This window comes from Podarcis tiliguerta (assembly GCF_965153285.1).
Source record: "Podarcis tiliguerta genome assembly, chromosome: 1".
In the NCBI taxonomy this organism is placed as follows: domain Eukaryota; kingdom Metazoa; phylum Chordata; class Lepidosauria; order Squamata; family Lacertidae; genus Podarcis; species Podarcis tiliguerta.
The window spans coordinates 106310993-106330169 of record NC_139534.1 but is presented as its reverse complement, the minus strand read 5'-3'; the positions used below and the strand labels follow the sequence as shown (position 1 = coordinate 106330169).

Sequence of the window (19177 nt, the reverse complement as noted above, 5' to 3'; positions counted from 1 at the left end):
GTGCATGTGTTTGCCTCTGGCCCTGCCCACCCCTGATATGTGGCCCCAAGAAAGTTGTCCAGAGAGGAAAGTGGCCCTTTGGCTGAATAAGATCCCATCCTAAACCATCAACAGAGAGGAGGTTCCCAGCACCGTTTCCACATTCCAGTATAAATTACTCCTCAAAGCTAACAGCCCACACCACTTACTCAGTACCATAACCCATACCCCTCCGGCATTATATCTTTCTAACTATTCTCATTTATTATTTATCTCCCCCCCCCTCTCTCTCTCTCTCTCTCACACACACACACACACACACACTTGTCATTTTCTTGCTGTCTCTTTAAAATTAAATATCACCCTGGCTCTGCCCATGCGGGCAAAGCAACGCTGAAAGGAAAGTCTGCAGCTGAGAGGGGATTCGAGCTGCCTCGCTGGGAATCAATGAGGCATAGAAGGCTCTGTCTAGCGCCTGAAATGCTGAAAGGAACCGGGGCAGATCAGTAGCGGCTGAAAACGTATTCAAGAGAGAAGAAAAGGCCCGTCGCAGAAGCCGCACACAGCCAAAGCAGAGCGAGAGAAAATCATGTGCCGTATTTTAATATATTGCCTTTCTATCTCTCCCCAGAGTTCTGAGTGAGGGGGGGGAACAATTTTGGGGAGAAAGGTTGTTTTCTGCTGCTCCATAGAAGCGGACACGGAGCAATCGATCCAGACTACAAGAAAGAAGATTCCACCTAAACATGAGGAAGAACTTCCTGACAGTAAGAGCTGTTCGACAGTGGAATTTGCTGCCAAGGAGTGTGGTGGAGTCTCCTTCTTTGGAGGTCTTTAAGCAGAGGCTTGACAACCATATGTCAGGAGTGCTCTGATGGTGTTTCCTGCTTGGCAGGGGGTTGGACTCGATGGCCCTTGTGGTCTCTTCCAACACTATGATTCTATGATTCTAACAGTTTCAGGTTAAGAACGGACCTCCGGAACAAATTAAGTACTTAACCTGAGGTACCACTGTAATCACATTTCATTTGTGTTAGCTACCGGCAGCTGGAACTGAGGTGGTAGCAGGCAAAGGTCTTAGCAGAGTTATCTGGTTTGTATGGTTTTAACTGGGATATTAGTCATTCTTTCTAAAACTTATTGTTGCTTCCCACCCACAGCCAAACCAGACACTTAAAAAGCACAAATATTTGCCAGCTGGGCTTCATGACAAAGCACACAGCTTGAAGACAATAATTTCCAAGCTCAATCTACAGTATCTCTGATTAAAATGGTAGAAGGGTGTGGCTCAGTGGAAGAGCATCTCCTTCGAAGGCAAAAGGTTCCAAAGTCAATCCCGGCTGTGAATTTCCCCTGTGAAACTCTGGAGAGCCATTGCTAGTCAATTCAGTAAGGACAAGATTGATGTACCAATGGTCTGACTCAGCACCAGGCAGCTTCATACACAACACTGTTCAGTAAGCAGGCAGGATTATTTGAACAGCAAGTGTCAGTAGTGGTCATAAATTGCATTATGATGTCACAGTTCAGCAAGGGTCAGGCTACAGCTTGGGCAGAATAATGTGGCCTTGGCTGGGAAAAGGGCTATCTCCCTATACCCGACAACCCCGCAATTCCCCCATCTCTACTCACATTAGCAACAAAAGGCTATTTGGGGGCTTGCCCACCTACTCAGATGTGCCCTTGCCTATCTGAACTACACAATCTATGGAAACATCATTCACTCTCCACAAGGTGAACCCATGACAGCATGTTCCTTTATATGCACTCCTGCACCACAAACAAACAACCCTAGATTTACTAGATGTTCCAATCCTGCTGCACCGACTGCATTTCACCCTGCCCCATGGCATTACAGGTAGGTCTACCCCACTCACCACCTCCAAATGCCAACACACCCTGCAGCCCCATTCTTCATCGCCGACCCTTCTCAATCCACCCTAGAGACTTGAAGCATGATCACAAATGAAGTTGGGGAAAAGTAATCTGATTTACCAGCCATAAAGCGCTCATGGTTGACATAGCCTTCCTTGCCACCACATGGCCTTGGTGTAAACGGCAACAGCTATTTATGTGGTTATTATGGGGATTTATTTGTTTTTCATTCAGGGTTAATTAGGGGGCTTTCGAAAAGGAAGGGCTGACAGTGCTGTCTGGAAATGGTTATAGTGCAGCAAAAGGCCAGCACAACTTGCCCATGTGTAGCATTTTACCAAGAGCAAGCTTGCAGTTCATTTTAACAGCGCCTGCCATTCTACTGGGGGAGAGCTCCATGTAGGGCGGCCTCAAGACATGTTGCTAACTGAGGGAAAAGACAAAATGGCCTCTCTGTCCATTCCATATACAGAAGCTGACTGGACTGGCAGGTGAGTCTTAGACCCCATCTGCACTATACACTTAAAGCTGCCTCCTACCACTTTGAACAATCATGGCTTCCCCCAAAGAATCTTGGGAAGTGTAGTTTGCTAAGGGTGCTGTAACTTGATAGGAGACCCCCTATTCCCCTGACAGAACTATAATTCCCACACTGCCCTGGAAAGAGGAATTGATTATTAAACTACTGTGGGAACTGTAGCTCTGTCAGTGTGAATAGGGATCTCTTTGCAACCTTAGCAAACTACAGTTCCCAGGATTCTTTGGGGAAAACCATGACTGTTTTAGAGTGGTAGGATACAGCTTTAAATGTATGGTACCTCAGTTCAAGGGACGCGGGTGGCGCTGTGGGTTAAAGCCTCAGCACCTAGGACTTGCCAATCGAAAGGTTGGCGGTTCGAATCCCTGCGGCGGGGTGCGCTCCTGTCGTTCGGTCCCAGCGCCTGCCAACCTAGCAGTTCGAAAGCACCCTCGGGTGCAAGTAGATAAATAGGGACCGCTTACCAGCGGGAAGGTAAACGGTGTTCCGTGTGCTGCGCTGGCTCACCAGATGCAGCTTGTCACGCTGGCCACGTGACCCGGAAGTGTCTGCGGACAGCACTGGCTCCCGGCCTTTAGAGTGAGATGAGCGCACAACCCTAGAGTCTGGCAAGACTGGCCCATACGGGCAGGGGTACCTTTACCTTTTTACCTCAGTTCAAAACTGTCAGTGGGACAGCATCCTCCACCACATGTGAGGGCTGCAGCCTAGCTTAGCAGGGCAGGACAGGCTTTGTCCTCCAGCACCTTGCTGTCCCTCCCAGCCTCTCTGCATCTTCCGCCTAAGGCAGCCATCTAATGTTAAGAGTGGCCCTTGTTCCATGGATCTGGCACAGGTCATCTTCATTGCCTCTGATGTTCTATTCCTATACCTACCGTTGCTCTAGGGATGAGAGAGAAATTCAATTCAGTTCACCTTTGAATGCGAACTTACCTAATTCGCACTTTCTGAAACAAGGTGCAAACTGAAGCAAAGGCATCTTCCAAAAGTTGCACTTCTCTTAGCCAAACACTGTGTACAGAAGTGTCTATGCTAGGGTAAAGTGTGCATATGTTTGTGAAAACAACATTTAAAAAAAAAGATTGTTTTTTGTTTTAAATGTGCTTATTAGGTGAAATTGCATACCAAAATGTGTATACTAGGATAAATTTGCACTAAGATACTGATAAATGAGGTGGAAATCTGGAGAACCAAACTTAAGACAGAAAAAAGAGAAACTGGGTGAAATAGAAATTGACAGATCTGCCCATCCCTACTTTGCTCTCTACAGCATACTTAGAACCAACAATTTCCATTTTCAATGGGTGCTTCCAGATGTGGAAATTCTGCAGAACCCAGTCACTGCTATTCAGCTGGAAGGAGAATAGCAGCCCTGCTTCCAGACTTCTGGAATCCAAATAATATGTTACAAAGCGTTAAATACTTCCTTTTCCCTTCACTACACTGCTAATTATTATTGCTTCCTCTCCCTCACTGCAGGGAAGGATGGGATAAAACTGATATATGTTCTCTGGAAAGAGAAGGATTAAAGTGATAGTGTTAACTCCTAGAGTTGGACCACAGAGAAGGAAAATTATAAAGACCATAACTGGGGGGGGGGGTAATTATTTTGGGAGGGGGGAGCTGGATCACCTGAGGTCGGTGGGAGGCATGAAACAGAAGCTGAACAGGGAAAGCATAAACATTTTTGTTCATTACATGACATCATGCAGATGCCCATTAAAAGGTGAGTGAACACCCTGTGGCTATTTCACAAGGGCACTATGTAGAGGCAGCCATGGGGTCTTGTTTCCTGACCTATAGGGTGATGACCAAGGCCTGGAGGAGACACTCTAGCAGCACAAAGCAGATATCAGGTTCCAGGTACCAAAGGAAGGATCTGCAAGACTCAAAAGATCGCCCACAAAAGACAGGTGTTGCTTTGACAATGGCCTGAGCAAAACTGGCACACCTATGGAGTGGCCAAGCTTTAGCTACAAGGCAACAATTTTTAAAGGGACCCACTCTAGCAAAACAGGGCTCAGCAGCTCAGTGGTAACATGTCAATGAACTCTGGCCCACAAACATTCATATGGTAATAAGGTAAAAGGCCGTCTGTGATTTGCTGGTTTGGATCAATACTGTCTCAGACATTTTTACTGCAATGCAGCCTGCCAAATTGTCTTCTATCTCCTGTCTGAAATCATCTAAGCAACTGTCTCTCACTGCCCCATCTATGCCTCTGTATCTGACCCGACCCATTTAACTGTTCTGTACCCACTTTAGACAAACTCCTTAGCTCATGAACACTGCTCAGCCCCACTGATACATTGGTGGTGCAGCTGCTGAGTTTGCTGGCAATCAGATGAATACTGTAGATTTAACTGACCCCCATTATTCTTGTCCAGTGAATGGGCTCCCAAGGGGGGTTTCCATTTTTGTTCTACTTGTGCCACTCGTATCTGTTCTGTGGCCCAGGCTCAACAATTCACACCTGGCCTGTTTTTCGCTAACTGGGTGTTCTCAATAAGGTAGAAGACATGAAGACACTCTGAAACTCTGTGCAGCAAGTATTGTCTGTCTCCAGTTGCTAAGAACAGCAGACTCCCACAGCTGCATCTTACAAGCTACACTCCCAAGAGCTATCCCTGTATTAGATGTTAAAACAAAGCAGGTTAACCTATGGGCTCTCCAGATTTTGTTGGGCTCTATCTCCCATCAGTCCTAGCTAGTCATCGTCGTCGTCTTCTTCTTCTTCTTCTTCTTCTTCTTCTTCTTCTTCTTCTTCCCTTCTTTGGCGATCACTTGTAGCCGAGTAAGATTGTCTTCCATAAACACAGTTTTAACAGATTCAGGTGGATAGCCGTGTTGATAATAACAAAATGAAATAATAAATAACAAGATGAAAGATGAAAAAATCTTTTTTAGTAATTCCAGTGGCACCTTAAAGATCAACTAAATATAAGCTTTCAAGGTATGAGCTTTCGTGTGTAATACACACTTCGTCAGATACTCTGAAGCAGAGATCGCTTCAACCTTATAACTGTTGATGACTGTTATGGCAGTTGGTTCCACAGGGAAGGGCAAGGGATTTTGAAAGAGATAGATGACCAAAATTAGCTTTAGTATGTATAATGGGACATGAATCCAATATATCTATTCAGACCAGGGCTCTAGTTTTTAGTTTGGTAATGAGTTGTAATTCAGCAACTTCTCTTTCAAGTGTATTTCTAAAATTCTTTTGTAAGAAGACAGCCACTGGCGGAGGAAGAGGGGGGCAGGGGAATGCACCACCCCCGGCACCATGACCCTGGTGGGGTGCTATCGAGGTTGCCCCCCCGGCCGTGCTGGGCACCACGCCCCCAGGACAAGCGCCACGCCCCTGGGACATACGCCATGCCCCTGTGGGCAGCACGCCACGCCCCTGGGATGCACGCCAGCCATGCCTCCGCCTGCTCTCCACTCCCAGTGCCAGAGCATGAAGCTCCACCAATGAAGACAGCCACTCTAAGATCCTGCACAGAATGTCCTGGGAGACTGAAGTGCTCTCCTATTGGTTTCTCTGTTTTATGATTCCTGATGTCAGATTTATGTCCATTTATCCTTTGGCGTAGGGACGCGGGTGGCGCTGTGGGTTAAACCACAGAGCCTAGGGCTTGCCGATCAGAAGGTCGGCGGTTCGAATCCCCACAACGGGGTGAGCTCCCATTGCTCGGTCCCTGCTGCTGCCAACCTTGCAGTTCGAAAGCACGTCAAAGTGCAAGTAGATAAATAGTACTGCTCCAGCGGGAAGGTAAATGGTGTTTCGGTGTGATGCTCTGGTTTACCAGAAGCGGCTTTGTCACGCTGGCCACATGACCCGGAAGCTGTACACTGGCTCCCTCGGCCAATAAAGCGAGATGAGCGCCGCAACCCCAGAGTCGGTCACAACTGGACCTAATAGTCAGGGGTCCCTTTACCTTTACCTTTACCCTTTGGCGTAAAGTTTGTCCTGTTTGTTCAATATAGAGAGCTGAAGGGCACTGTTGGCATTTGGTAGCATATATAATGTTGGAAGATGAACTATTAAATAGGCCTGAGATGGTATGTTTGATGTTATTGGGGCCAATAATGATGCTGTCCAGGTGCATATGGCAGCAAAGTTGGCATCTAGATTTATTTCAGGCTCTTGTGTCAGTGTCCATATTAGGTCTGGTTGTTGTATTATTGTGTGTGAGGAGCTGTTTAAGATTGGGTGGCTTTCTGTAGGGAATGAAAGGTTTTCCTTCCAGAGCTTCAGAAAAAGAGCTGTCATTAATCTAACAGCTGTTGCAAATTTCTGATGATGTGTTGAACTGTTTTAACTTGAGAGATGTATGTGATTACTAGTGGTGTTCTATTGTTTTCTCTTTTGGGTCTATCTTGCAGCAAGGTTTTCACACTGAGTCCATAAGTGACTGTGGAGGCCAATTCTGGATCCACACGTCCTTCCACAGTGGGGACATTGGCTTCTGATCACAGGGTGGATTTGCCAAGCATGCCTTCCTCTTAGCACGTTTCTCCCTTGCGTCCTGAGTTTGAGTGTCTTCAAAGCCCATGACACCTTGGGTAAAGGCTGTTCTCCAACTGGAGAGCTCACAGGCAAGTGTTTCCCAATTGTTGATGTCTATACTACATATTTTAAAATTTGCCTTGAGACAGTCTTTAAACCTATTTTGTTGACCACCAGCATTACGCTTTCCATTTTTAAGTTCGGAATAGAGCAGTTGTTTTGGAAGACGATAAACAGGCATCTGCACAACATGACCAGTCCAACGAAGTTGATGCTGAAGAATCTTTGCTTCAACACTGGTGATCTTTGCTTCTTCCAGTACATTGGTATTAGTTCATCTGTCTTCCCAAGTGATGTGTAAAATTTTTCGGAGACACCGTTGATGGAACCTTTCAAGGAGTTGGAGGTGGCATTTATAATTGGTCCATGTTTCACAAGCATACAGTAAGGTTAGTAGTACAATAGCTTTGTAAACAAGCATTTTGGTTTCCCTGTGAATGTCCCGGTTCTCAAATACTCTGCATTTCAATCGGGAGAAAGCCACACTCGCAGAGCTCAGGCAATGCTGGATTTCGGCACCAATGTCGGCCCTTGTGGAAAGATAACTGCCAGGTAGGAGAAGTGATCGACATTTTCCAACGTTACACCATTGAGTTAGATTTATGGCGCTGCAGAGGGGTTATTTTGTACTTGTTGGTGCAGCACTTTGGTTTTTTGGATGTTAAGCGATAGGCCGAGCTTGGCCTATGGTCAGGGAAGGTTAGGTGTTCAGTAACACCTAAAGAATCACAGATTAGCCACCTCTGTTATAAAGTGTGATGCACATTTACAGCAGAGGCAGGTATAACTCACTGCTAGCAATGGTGCACTCAATAACCAACAGAGGTCTGTGACAATAACATTATGCTGCACATAGCACACAGCAATCTCAACAGTACCAGCTGTGAGAGCTAGGGGAAAGAATCTGCATTTTCGCAGTGACAAAATACTCCAGTTTCAGCACTGCAAAAAATGCAATATTTCTGCAACAGAAGCACTACGCTGAGAAAACAATGCCTGTATCCTTAGCAACAAGCGGACATGCATTTATTACCTGAAAGCAGCAACAAACCACTGTTTAGTGCTTTCAGTTCACTCTACTACCCAAAATTAGACAAATTCATAGAAGGCAAGGCTATCAATGGCTACTAGGCATGATGGCTATGTGCTATCTCCCTAGTCAGAGGCATTTTGCATCTGAATACAAGTGGCTGGGAATTGCGAGTAGCTGCTGCACGCTTGTTCAGCTAGCAGGTTTTCCTTTTTTATATATATACATTTTTATTGGTTTTTTTAACATATCATTTCCAACAGTCATATAACATACCGTATTTTTCGCCCCATAGGGCACACCGGCCCATAGGGCGCACCTAGTTTTTTTTTGGGGGGGGGGATAAAGGGGAAAAAATTCCTTTATTTCCCCCCCAAAACCAGGTCAGGGAATCCAAACCAGGTCGGGGAACAGCGGGATGGCGGCACTCCGCCTCCCCGCTGTCCCCCGAGCTTGTGGGGCTGCCCGATATCTGCACTCCCGCGGAGCTTCCAAGGCTTACGGAGAGCTTCCTGAAGCCTGGAGAGCGAGAGGGGTCAGTGCGCACCAACCCCTCTCGCTCTCCAGGCTTCAGCAAAAGCCTGCATTCGCCCCATAGGACGCATACACATTTCACCTTCATTCTTGGAGGGGAATAAGTGCGTCCTATAGGGCGAAAAATACAGTAACTTCTTATACAATGTTTTAGACTTCCATCAACACCTCTGATGATTTTTCATTATCACTTATTCTGCATTTCTTAATTTATCTATTACTCTTAATTGTCATTAACTAATAATTCTCCTCATAGTCTTTCTTGCAATATTTCAGATAATCCTTACAAAACCTCTTGCAGTCCTACTAGCATAATCTGTTCATTACAATTACTTTTCAAATAGTTCGTATATTTACCCCTGTCTTCTAAGAATCTCTGATCCCGCAGGTTTCAAATCCTTTCTGTTAATTTATCTAGTTCTGATTAGTCCATCAATTTCATCCGCCATTCTTCTTTCGTCGGTAATTCTTCTTGCTTCCATTTTTGTGCAATAATATTATTGACGCCGTCATTGCATATAAAAACAACTTACAATCCTGTCTTTTAATATCATCTCCTACAATGCCAAGTAAAAATGCTTCTGGTTTCTTAATAAATGTATATTTCAACATCTTTTTCATCTCATTATATATCATTTCCCAGAGGTTTTTCACTTTTTTACATTCCCACCACATGTGATAAAAAGTTCCTTCCTTTTCTTTACATTTCCAACATTTGTTACTTGTTTTATACATTTAATCCTTCTTTCCACAGTTTTTCCCAGTCTTTTAACTGTATATTATACCCAAAATCTTTGGCCCAGTGTATCATCACCAACTTTACCTCCGCATCTTTCAAATGCCATTCAAGCAGCAATTTATACATTTTAGACAAAATTTTACACTTATTATTCAATACCCCTATTTCAAATTTTGATTTATTATCATCAAATCCTTTTTCTCTCAAATCCTGTTTAAACATTTCATTGACTTGGTGATAATGCAGCCAGTCATTCACATATCCTTTAACCTCTTCATAAGATTTCATTTTCCATTTACTTCCTTTTGTATTAATTTTTCATATGTAACCCAATTTTTACTCATATTTGTCTTTTTCACACTCATCACTTCTAATGGAGACAGCCACTGTGGTGCTTTACGTTCAAATAGGTTTTTATACCTATCCCATATTTCAAATAGAGATCTTCGGAATATATGGTTTCCAAATCCTTTATGGACTTTTGTCTTATTATACCATAAATATGCGTGCCAACCAAATCTATCATAACCTTCCAAATCCAACAAATCTGTATTTTCTAACAACATCCATTCCTTTAACCAACAAAGTCAAGATGCTTCATAGTACAGTTTCAAGTCTGGCAGGGCAAAGCCCCCTCTTTCTTTAACATCTGTTAATAACTTATATTGAATTCTTGGTTTCTTCCCCTGCCCAGCTGTCAGGTTTTCCAAAGGCATCTGGTTACACACTGTGGGTTCGTTCACACTTCCTTTTGTGCCATGTTTCTAGGCGCAAGTCCGGGCTTTCCAGATCAGCATCCAAGCAGGTCTTTTTTTGTCCCAGGACTTTTTCAGGAAAACCCATGTTTTACTGCTGAAATGTAGCAAGCGGCAAAACTGCTCAGGCACACACCTGGAGAGCCCAGACCTGTGGCTCAAAAGCATGGAGCAGCGTGGATGAGCCCTGTGGGATGCTGGACTAGACGTGCCATTTGCCTGATTCGGCAGGGCTATACTTATATTCTTATTGCTCGTGCTTGGCAGACAAGTCAATACATGCCTATTGTCACACATACCCCTTTGCCCAGGTCCTCCAAGATCACTTGCTCAATCTCCTGCCTGCTGCTCTGAGGGGCTTGGCTGTGCAGCACCTTGAGTGTGCGAGTGTATTCCTCAGGCAAGAGATAGTCGAGAGCCCCCAGGTGCTGCCCCACTTTGATGAAGGTGCCCCGATTGGCACAACACAGGTCTCGTAGACGTTCTGCAGAGCGCAGATGCACCTGAAGAGGGGGAGAGAGAGGGAGGGAGGTTGAAAGACTCAGAAACATCCAAAACTTTGACTGAATCAATATCCTTCAGATGGGAATACCCAGTGGGGATTTCCTTCAGTTTCAAAGGAAAAAGAAGACGATTTGAGACATTTGAGAAAGTAGATATGTTTTGGAGGAAGTATCGAGGAGAATTAGGAGGAGGGAAATGTGAAGGAAGAAATGAGGAAGGAAGAAAGGGAGAGCTATCAGATGAGGAGGAAGAAGAAGAAAGAGCTCAGCAAAGGGTGGAAGGATAAAGAACTACACCAGTGGTAAATAATCAGACTAATAACTATTACAAAACCCTTCTCCTTTACCACTGCAGATAATTTAAACTCTTTCTACTAACTCTATAATTTTTTAACTAATAAAGAATGAAATTTAAATCGTTATCTTGGAACGTAAATGGTTTAAACAATAGGAGGAAGAGGCAGAAAGTTGAACGTATCTTAGAGAGGCAGAAGTGGGACCTTGTTTGTTTACAAGAAACCCACATCAATACTAAGCATAAAAGATTATTGGTAAAACCAAAGTTAGGGGAAGAATTCATCGCATCTGATGTAACAATAAAGAGGGGGGTTGTAATGTATGTTAAAAGCAAATATGAACCAGAATTGTTATATGAAGATAAAGAGGGGAGGATTGTAATAGTCAAAATATCACTAGAGGGGGAGCAAATTGTAGTAGCGGGAATCTATGGATCAAATGAAAGAAAATCAGAATTCTATGTTAAAGTATGATCGTTATTAATGGAATATATAGATATGAGAATTAATGTGTTAGGGGATTTAAATGGAGTAATGGAACCAGAATTGGATAGATCGCAGAAGAAAAGAGGGGGGGGTGAAGGGAAGCTGCCAAAAAGCTTTGTGGAAATGGTAAGGATTTTTGATTTAGTGGATACATGGAGATATAAATATTCCAACTTTGACTGAATCCCTTTCTTCCAACCATACGCTACCTATTTCCGTATCTTGTCTTCCCAGGCTGCCATTTTGCTTGTTCTGGGTGTGCGTTACCATAAGGCTCCCTGTGTTTACCATTAGAACAGGACACATCTTTGGGGAAAACAGACACTGTTTTCTCCAGGATGCCCCCACAATTGCAGACCAGGGCTTGATGTGGGCCAGTACCTACACGCGTATGCAGACTGCAGGCATTAGAAGTTCTACATGTCCACATCTTGTCTCCTCAATAAGCACCAAGCAGACAGTGCTTTAAGGTAGGGTGGGGAACCTCAGGTCCAGGGTCTGAATGCAGCTCTCTGGGCCTATCTATCCCTTGAGACTTCCCCAGGCCAGACGCCCTCCCCTCTCAGTGGTCTTGCTTCAATCCCCCCCCCCGAATGTTTTTGCCTTACTGGAATGTGTCCTTGAACCCTGATGGGGGACAGAGAGGGGTTGTGAGTGTGTGCAGAAGCTAGCCTACTGTACAAAGGAAAAAGAATTGACTTGGGATAGTTCAGTCAGTAGAGCATGAGACTCTTAATCTCAAGGTCGTGGGTTTGAGCCCCATATTGGCTAGAAGACCCTCGTAGTCTCTTCCAATTCTACAATTCTCTGATGCCCCCAATTTGCTCCACCTACTTTTGACTCTGACTCTGACTCCACCCACCACCGTCATGTGGTCCCCAGAAGGGCATGTGGACCTCAGGTTGAAGAAAGTTGAGTACCCCCGCCTTAAAGAGGTACACAAACATGCAGGCAAGATATTTGGATTCCAGTCCCTCGAAAGCCTGGTGCTCACCACTTCCTTACACTGGGCTGCTGAAAGCAGAAGCTGCCATTCCACCTGCCTCTGCAAACCCCCTTGCAGCAGTTGGGCGACGGTGTGCAAAAAGGCAGCTTTCAGCTCTAGACTCAAAAATAATACTCTTGCAAGGAGCAGGAAGCTTCTGCCATGGAAATGTGTGGTCATGAGTGCAGTAGCTATATGCAGCATGCCTTACATTGCTCCCTTGATGTGGTTGTTTGGAGTGACAGAGATATCAAGAGAGAGAGAAAGCTTGGAATGGATTGGAAATGAAAGGGTGCAGACAGGGCGGGAGGAGAGAAGAGAGGGGGGGAAAGAGAGGGATGGAGCCAGAGCAGCTGGGCAGTTTGTCACAGTACAGGGAGTTCAGCCCATTACAGGGAAACAGCTTTTATGCAGCTTGGATAATTGTCCTCGACACTGTCTCCAACAGAGGAGAAAGCGGAGGGAGGGGGATCAGCCGAAAAAACAGGGAGGGGCTATCTATAGCTGTCCGGAATTAACTTGCATTTCAGAGAAAGGAAGGGCAGGCTGGGCACACTTGAGGGAAAAAACGCCACTTCAACCCAGATATTGCTCGTGGTGAGAAAGCAGCAGCAACAACAACAAAATTTCAGGAACTGTACAGAGTGTCAGGGCTACTGGGAACACCCACCCACACTCCACACACAAAGCAAACACACAATTAGGCCCGCATTGAGCCAAAGGAGCAAAAGAGACATCTGACCCCAATGTTGATTCACCTCCTAAAATGTAAGCTCAAAATCTTTTTTAACTGCCAGTTACTAGCAAGTGATTGCCTTGCAGCCAAAGTGTCACTGCAAAGGAAGCATGGTTCTGCCATATGGCGATTCTGCCTCAATCCAGAGACGAGGAAGTTCACGCGAGCAAGTCCCACTGGGATTCCTGCGGATTTATAACACTGGTCACCAACGTGGAAATAGGTACTGAAAGAGCATTTTCCCTCCTTTAAATGTTCGGGTTGAAGAACAGGCCACAGAACAGATGGCAGCCATGTCGACAAAAGACATTGTAAGGCCAGGTACTCCAGCCAAACAAGAAAAAGAAGATTTTGAACGCCATTTGCAGTTCATTGTGTGTACTTGACGTGGTAATTAACAATCCCTGGCCATGACGCTGCAAAATACAATTCAAGCTACTAGCTTTTTTTCAACCTGTCCAGCAAGTAATGCAATAAATAACTTGAGGGGAAAAGTTTGTTTCTTGCCATTTCCAAAGCATTTACTGAACAGATAATATTTAATGCTACTTGACAAAACAAACATCCTGCACATTATTCACTGATTGCATTATGCACTTTATTATTATTATTATTATGACTGAATTAAAGAGAGACTAAAGGTCAAGCTCAACAAGATGCCATTCATACAATTATCTATTGCATGCATGGCTTTTAAAACAGTAAAGAGTGGTCACAGCAGGGGCCCCAATCCAGACTGAAATCCTGGCGGGGGCAGGAGGAGGATGGAAGAGCTCTAAGCTTTCTGCCCCTCATGGTGGTCCCAATTCAAATCAAGGCCTGCTTCACCTCTTCTTTGCAATGGAGGGAATTTATATTATGTACAGTGGAGAGCAAAGGTTTAAAGCCTCCTTATCGACTATAACCCCTACCAGATTCCCAAATGGACCACCATGCCTCATTTTTTTTAAGGCATTAATGTAATTTCTAATTGTGTGTATGGCATCTTGTCTACTTCAACCCTAAGGCTGTGTTCTAACTAGAGTTTCCTTGTACAACTTATGCATTGGTGTAGTCCTAAACTGGAAATACGGAGAATGGTAGTTCAAGAGTGACGTAAGTTAAGGAATCCTCAATGAATCTTCTAAGAAAAAGCAGGATAAAGGTGGCAATTGGCATAGGAATTCCAGCTGTTTACTCTGCTGATCCTACTGATTCCCAGCCTGTAGGTTATACTAGGAACATTCAGCAATGAGATTAACACAGTTCTATCCTACGTAGCATGCAAGTGTCCAGCGCACTGAAATGACATTCAAACAATTCATTCTGAAAATGCCCAGGAAGTTGCTCCTACTGCTCAAGTTACTTTTAGCTTCTGTAATGAATCATATTAACGAAAAGACAGAAAAAACCAGCCATGCCTTGTTTAGAGAAACCAATATGAAGGGATGATAGCCTTGAAATATCTGAAAGGATGGGGATAAAGAAGATGAACTGTTCACTCCAACAACTTAAAAAATATAATAGAGTTTAAGCTGCAAGAGCACAGAACTGCCTAGGGTAAATTGACCAATTAAAATGTAACAAGTCATCAAATTGGGATGGATTTAAAACAACACAATCTAAGATGCCAAGGGACTCAGACTAGGGACTCTGGCAGTAGAGTTAAAACACCATCAAGGGCAGCTCACAGTCTGAAGGAATTATTTGCTTGATCTCTGCTGAGCAGCAAAACCACCTAGATAATAGACACAGAGGACACTACTGTTCATCAGCCCAGTCAAACCAAGTGGTAATAATAATAATAATAATAATAATAATAATAATAATAATTTCTTATTTATACCCTGCCCATCTGGCTGGGTTTCCCCAGCCACTCTGGGCGGCTCCCAACAGAATACAGTCATACATCGGGTTGCAAACGCTGCGGGTTGCGCATTTTCGGGTTACGGACACACCAAACCCGGAAGTACCGGAACAGGTTACTTCCGGGTTTCGGCACTCGCACATGTGCAAAAGCACTGAATCGCGTCGCACGCGTGCGCAGACGTGGTACTGCAGGTTGCGAATGCGCCTCCCACACGGATCATGTTCGCAACCTGAGGTTCCACTGTATTAAAAACCTGATAAAACAGCAAACATTAAAAACTTCCCTAAAGGGCTGCCTTCAGATGTCTTTTAAAAATAGGATAGCTCCTTATTTCCTTGACATCTGATGGGCGGGCTTTCCACAGGGTGGGTGGCACTACTGAGAAAGCCCTCTGTCTGGTTCCCTGTAACCTCACTTCTCACAATGAGGGAACTGCCAGAAGGCCCTCGGAGCTAGATCTCAGTGTCCAGGCTTAACGATGGGGGTGGAGATGCTCCTTCAGGTATACTGGGCCGAGGCCATTTAGGGCTTTAAAGGTCAGCACCAACACTTTGAATTGTGCTCAGAAATGTACTGGGAGCCAATGTAGGTCTTTCAGGACCGGTGTTATATGGTCTCAGTGGCAACTCCCAGTCACCAGTATTGAACGCTGTATTTCTGTCCATAAAGTCACACTGTAAGTTGATAGTTGATCTGTTGTTGAACCTAGGTCTCCTGACCCTGAACTGTTTTATGCTTTACTTTGGTTTCCTCTTTTCCATTTTTTTTCTTTTATCCTTTAGCTACAGAACCATCCCAGGGCTCTCAGTTACTTCAGCAGCAAATAAACAAGCCGAAACAATAATTAATGACAGAGCTATAAATCACCTCACTGAATATGATACGTGACAAACCAGCATAGCTTTTGCCAAAGGAGAGGGGAAAACCATTTCCTCTCCAATTTATTAGTTTGTGAACATTCTAGCAAAGAACAGAGACAGTGAGAAAAGAGAAGATTTTTTAAGCAGAATATTTTCAAGTGGACTTTGGTAAAGTCCCCTACACACAGTTAGAAAATAATCAATGCATGAGATGCAAAAACATGACCAATGATCAGACACTGCCTAAACTTTTCCAGTACAGTGGAACCTCAGTTGTCGAACGTAATCTGTTCCGGAAGACCATTCGACTTCTGAAACATTTGACAACCCAGGCGCGAAGGGAGAATCCCAATTTCAGCGGTGAAAATCGAAAAACATGCAGCGGAAGCCGTTCAACTTCCAAGGCATGTTCAAAAAAGGAAACATTTACTTCCAGGCTTTTGGCATTTGGGTTCTGAAACATTCATCAACGGAGACATTTGGGAACCAAGCTTCCACTGTACTTGACTTCCAAGTTGAATTCCACTCAAATGCCCAATAGTTATTACTAGAACTAGAGTGAATTGAGATGTCATCAGCATGACGAGAAAGAAATGGAAAGAACTCTGCTTATCACCCCAAGGGTGATAAATTATTGGGGGGCCCAGGTAAGACCTGCCCCACGTAATCAATCATATGACGCAATGTACACACACCATTTGAATGACGATGCCCATCAACTTTGGGGAGCTGCAGCTCCCTCAAATATTTTATTGGGGGGCAAAGACCCCTCAGCCCCTAGAGGTTGGCTCCTATGCCCTACACACTAAAAAGGGCCTGGAACTGAGGTCTGAAGAGGAAGGAGGTGCCATTACTCCTTCCATGTACAGACTGGGCAGGGTCCAAAATGCCTGAATTGATTCCTGATGCTGTAAAACAGAGGAGTTGAGGTGGGCTGCCCAGGTCTGCTGGGTGGTCTTGGGGGCTCGATTGGATTCCTGAGCTGGATGAGCTATAGAGGATTAATGGGATTTCATTGTGCCAGCTCGGCATGTAGGCATGACCAGGTTCATCTTAACAATGCCACACCCAACCATCTGCCAATGCACTAGATTCAGATTCAGCTCAGAAAGCAGATGTGGAACTTCTAGGGGGTAACAAGATTTCTGAAGCCATATTGCAGTTTATTCTGGCACTGTGAGCCCTTATGAAAGGCACCAGACAGCACCAATGATATAATGCCAGTTGCTTTATTAAAATTGGAGTGACACTGAGAAATGAGAAGCCTACACTAGCGTCAAAACCCAACATATTGGAAAACATTTGTCATGCCCTGACTGACACAATATAGCGGCGGAATAAAATAAGTAGTGGTGATTGAACTATCATTACTATTAATTGTCTGATATAGCTTGTTTTAATTTAAAAAAATTATTTTGTAAACATAACCCTGTTTATTCTTGCATCAAACCTGTAGGCCTTTTACTTTCCCATTTTACTTGTGAGGGTGAGAGACAGTGAGTTGCCCAGGCCTGTCCCTGTTAAGATCTATGAGAGAGGCCTTGCAACATTCTGATACATGCTATGCTGTAACAGGAGAGCCTTCTCAGTGGTGACACCTCAATTATGAAGTTCCCTCCCCTCTGAGATATGACTGCTATCACAAGAAATACCATCAGTGTCGTCACCTAAATTGATGGTATATTTGCAGTCACTTCTGGCTATCCTGCCTCGAGGAAAAGCAATAGAAAACAGGCCAGGAATAAAGGTTAGCAAAGGAAGAGATACTGAAACAAGCTATTTTATTTAGAAAAAGAGGAGCTATTTTATTTAGAAAAAGAGGAGGAACCATACAGCACTCAAACAAGTACAGCCGGACCTCAGAAATCAAATGGAATCCATTCCGGAAGTCCATTTGACTTCCAAAACATTTTGAAACCAAGGCACGGCTTCCAACTGGCTGTGGGAAGTTCCTGCAGCCAATCGGAAGCCAGGGAACCTCTGTCAGCCATTCGGGTCCCAAAAACGTTCACAAACCGGAACTCTCACTTTGGGGTTTGTGGCGTTCGGGAGCCAAAACATTTGAGTCGCAAGGCATTCGACTTCCAAGGTACGATTGTATTTGAACCAGAGTCCCTCATATCCAAAGCCAGCCCTGCACTTCACTAGATCTCCAACCGCATTTAGCCCAGGGGATTTTCTTGACTTTCACTCTTAATACAAGTTGACCTTTTCATTGAATGAAATTCACAAAAGCCAATTTCATTGTAAGCATTTCTGCACAGAGCACTGCGAACCTGCCTGAGTCACCGTGCCCTGGCAAATCTTTTTCTGTGAAGGGTGGTGTAGAAATCAATCAGTCAAAATCAGTCAATCAATCAAATAGTAGCACAGATACTCATGCGTGCTTAGAAGGATGCAGAAATGTGGTTTATAAGAACAGCAAACGTGTCTGTAGTTAGTCTCAGCATGAACCAGTCTCTCCTTAAAAGGGAGATGTAACCAATCCCAGCTGGCCCGGGGGGGTATACCTATCTGATACATCTGCTTGCAAAAATATGTTTGCCACATTCAGACTTGATGTGTTTTAGCTTAGAAGTTGTGGCAAGATGTCCCAGTCTTGGGGGTTTGCCAGCCCTACTTTAAACTAGCTCTAAGTTCAAAATATTACACTGCCTTATGCCAGGGATGAGGAATCTGTGACCCTCCAGCTGTTGCTGGACTCCCAGGGATGATATGAGTTCTTTTAGTGTGGCAGCTCCCACTCTTAGGAACTCCCTGCCTAGTGACATCATAATAATAATAATTTTGCCTTCACTTTGTTCTTTTCAGTACCTGCTAAAAACATTTATGTTAACATAAACCTACCCAGATAAGTAGAATGTTTACATGTGTTTTGATCTCTTTGTAACTTATTGCTGATTTTCATCATTTTTGGATGTTTTAAATAGCTGTTTTTAACTGAGATTGCTTGTAATTTTATTGTTTTATTCCTCTTGTAAACCGTTTCAATGGATTTTTTTTTTTACAATCAAGTGGTATATCAAATAAACTCTACATCATCATCATCATCATTTTATTTGTATGTCGCCTTTCCACAGTTAAAACAATGCTCCAGGCAGCTTACAATATGAAAAGATTTACATAGTTACAAACATAGCAGAGTAGTCATAAAAATAAATAAAACACAACAAAAACTACATAACCAAACTGAACAGTTTCCTATAAAAATAAAGATACAAAAAAATTAATATCAATAACAGCAAAAACTCCCGACAAAACTTCCTCCCAAATACCCCAGTCCTTGCTGGGCAGTGGCAGCAGCAACAGCAGTTCTTATGAAGCCTGCCAGGCCCTGCCCTGGGCCAGGTAGAGAGAGGCAGGAACGGGGCCCTCAGGCTCCCAGCAGGCCAGACTACAGCATAAACCAGGGGTCCTCAAACTTTTTTAGCAGGGGGCCGGT

At 44.1% G+C, this 19177-nt stretch overlaps 1 protein-coding gene and 1 long non-coding RNA gene across 5 annotated transcripts in view; one reads left to right on the top strand and one right to left on the bottom strand.

The window, feature by feature from the left end:
* ADCK1 (aarF domain containing kinase 1) overlaps positions 1 to 19177 on the bottom strand; it is a 108049-nt gene that overhangs the window by 52786 nt on the left and 36086 nt on the right. For all 4 annotated transcript variants that reach the window (XM_083448396.1, XM_083448394.1, XM_083448395.1 and 1 more), the window contains one exon: positions 10320 to 10523. In XM_083448396.1, the coding sequence (XP_083304522.1) occupies positions 10320 to 10523 (204 nt within the window). The remainder of the gene's footprint in view (positions 1 to 10319; positions 10524 to 19177) is intronic.
* Positions 937 to 13546, top strand: LOC310681457. The gene is made up of 2 exons (XR_014513311.1): positions 937 to 1837; positions 13113 to 13546. It is a non-coding gene; the product is annotated as an uncharacterized lncRNA (long non-coding RNA).